The 2789-nt window shown below is 27.7% G+C and overlaps 1 protein-coding gene across 1 annotated transcript; it reads left to right on the top strand.

Annotated features, from left to right (window-relative positions):
- The first annotated feature begins 337 nt into the window (after positions 1-337).
- Positions 338-2067, top strand: LOC125852530 (uncharacterized). Its single transcript, XM_049532261.1, has 5 exons — positions 338-589; positions 695-835; positions 1302-1421; positions 1683-1778; positions 1901-2067. The coding sequence occupies exons 1-5, from the start codon at positions 371-373 to the stop codon at positions 2015-2017; spliced, it is 693 nt and encodes a 230-aa protein (XP_049388218.1). The 5' UTR covers positions 338-370; the 3' UTR covers positions 2018-2067.
- Positions 2068-2789: the final 722 nt, after the last annotated feature.

Below are 2789 nucleotides of genomic sequence, written 5' to 3'. Positions count from 1 at the left end.
TTTCACCGTCCAATTTTGCTATTAGAATCGAACTCCTCTCTCAACTTTGAACAATAACCGAACTCCCCTATGAATATTTTTTATTTTATTTTAAATTGAATAATTATTAGTAGTAGGTTATCAATAATTTCCTAAAATTGAAAATAATTAATTTTTAGCTAGAAGTAGGTTAACGTACATTAGAACATTAAATCATTAATGCATTGAATTTCAACCGTCTACTTATACCGCCCAACTTTTAATATACATTTAATGATTTTTGTTGCCGACATTTAATTTCTTGTGTTTTATTTCCTCATTTATATCTATTTTTATTATTATATTTTATATATTAGTATCTATTTTTATTCCAAGAGAATTTGCTCCTTAGATGGACGATTCAATACTAAATTTGATAGTATTTGGAGTTGTATCATGGACAACATTATTTTTATTAACAAGAAAGTTGTTCCCAAATCGTACTTTCGATTTTTGCAATCGTTTAGTTTCAACTATTCATGCAATTTTAGCAGTAACTTTAAGTTTAATTTCTGTTCAAGATTGGAATTGTCCACTTTGTCCTTTGGCTTCAAGATCTTCTCACAAACAGGTATTTTTTATTTATTTTTTTAAAAATAATAATTTTTAACTGAAGAATTTGGCTAATTGTTGTTCTAATTATATGTTGATTCTTGAAAAAATAATTAATGAACAGATGAGAGCATTGGCAGTGACAGTAGGGTACCTTATTTATGAATTTGTATGTTGTCTTTTTGACAAACAAGTGAAGATTGATAACTTAATTCATCATTTGGTGAGTGTTGTTGGACTTGGAGCTGGCCTTGCCTATGAATGGGTAAGTTAGGATTTTAATATTTCATGTTTAACTACTTTGTGACTCAAGAGTCGTGAGATATAAGGTATAATAATCACAAGATAAAATATAAGATTATTTTATCTTGTGTTTGGTAGGAGGTATTAGATAGTCCTGAAATTATTTATCCCACCGTATAACCATAGTAATAAGATAAGTTATCTCATATATATAAATGGTGAAATCAGTAGAACTCTAGTCTATATGGATTGAACTCTAGTCGTTTGGTTGGGAATAATATAATTTTTCGATTAAAGAGTGTTAAATGACACTACCTCTTTATATAAGGTGGATCTGTCACTGATTCTGAGATTAAATTACTTAAGAACATACAAGCAATTAATTATGGGCATGGAAAAACTCTCTTTCATTTTTTTTTTTTTTTTAGTGTTTTGAATACAAGGAGTTAACAAAATCCTTACCTTTAAGAGATGTTTGTGATTTGCAGTGTGGTTCAGAAATGGTAGCAGCATTGTGTGTGACAGAGATTTCTAGTCCATTTTTACACATGAGGGAGATTCTCAAAGAGATTGGATACAAAGACACTGACTTTAATCTTGCAGCTGATGTTAGCTTCTCAACTAAGTTTCTCCGACTCTTCACTTTCAATGTCGTATTCATGTCGAGTTCTCCAAATATACACTACTTTTGAAAAATTCGACACTCACTCGCTAACATTTTTGAAGAATCCAAACAACATAACTTCTCATAAACTTACTTATTTTCTTTTCAATTTAAAGATTTTTTTCTTCATATATGATATATTAATTTAGTGGGAACAAAGTTTAATTAAGTTATTAATTTATGGTTGATTTGTTTTAATTTTCAGGTTTTATTTGCAGTGATTTTTAGTTGTGCTAGGATGATAGGGGGGCCATATCTAACTTATGTGACTCTTTCTGCTGATAATCCAATTCTCATTAAGGTAACTTAATTGATTCAAATATTTATTTATTTACTAATACACAATTTCTTTTACTTAATTAACCAAAAATCTGATTTAAAACAATAAATTGGTGACATTATAATGTTTTTATGATTTTACAGGCCATGGCTTTGGGATTGCAACTTGTTAGTGCTTTTTGGTTCTACAAAATTGCTAGGATGATTATGTACAAATTTTCTAAGAGGAATAAAGCTAAAATTGTTCATTTAATTAGGTAATTTGCGCATAATTTGTACGAAAGAATTTTTTTAATAAATTCTTGTGTATCGAACATTCATATATAATAACCTTTGAGGGTTATTTGCTATTTGTACTTTAGGGTATTGATTTAGTGCTCAATATTATAAGCGAAAATCATGATAAATAATAATTTAAGTGCATAAACCTCAAATGAATTGTGTCGGTTTTTGAGAACATCGTATTTATGAAGTTGCTTAATTGAATAAAAATTCCCAAAAGTTGTACACGGATATATAAATAAATATATCTTATAATTTTAATTTTACATAATATTGTATATTGGACGTATAATATTATATATCAAGATTCAATTTTGTATATTATTGTATATGAGATGTAGAATATTGTATGTCAAATAAGAATAAGCGTTTTCAACAGTTACATTTTTAGAGAAGAAACCAATAAAAGAGGAAGAGAGGAAGGTGTAATTAAGAAATACTAATTGAGCAGTTTCAAGTTACTAATGCCTTCTACATTTGAGAAGAGTAATGCTATTAGACGGTGACTTTTCAATAACCAAAAATATTAGTCATTTAGTACTTGAAAAATTACATAAAGTGAGGAGAAAATCCAATAAATGTCAAAAAAAAAAATGAGAAAAAAGATAAATATCATTCTAGATCATTGAGAGGTGCCACATCGCTTCTTCTAAATCTAGCTTTATTATATATATAGATAGATTATTATTTTACTGTAAAAATTATTAAAAATGACATTGTCGTTCTTCTCATGGCTCTTCTATATAATAGA

This window comes from Solanum stenotomum, unplaced genomic scaffold (assembly GCF_019186545.1).
Source record: "Solanum stenotomum isolate F172 unplaced genomic scaffold, ASM1918654v1 scaffold36562, whole genome shotgun sequence".
NCBI lineage: Eukaryota > Viridiplantae > Streptophyta > Magnoliopsida > Solanales > Solanaceae > Solanum > Solanum stenotomum.
The sequence above is the reverse complement of the archived record's forward strand: the minus strand, read 5'-3'. Positions and strand labels throughout refer to the sequence as shown.

Bases quoted from the DNA above. Each gene is read 5' to 3' on its own strand.
- LOC125852530 (XM_049532261.1), top strand. From the start codon at position 371: ATGGACGATTCAATACTAAATTTGATAGTATTTGGAGTTGTATCATGG. The intron at 836-1,301 runs GTAAGTTAGGAT...TGTGATTTGCAG, and splicing joins CTGGCCTTGCCTATGAATGG to TGTGGTTCAGAAATGGTAGC. The intron at 1,422-1,682 runs GTTAGCTTCTCA...TTTAATTTTCAG, and splicing joins ACTTTAATCTTGCAGCTGAT to GTTTTATTTGCAGTGATTTT.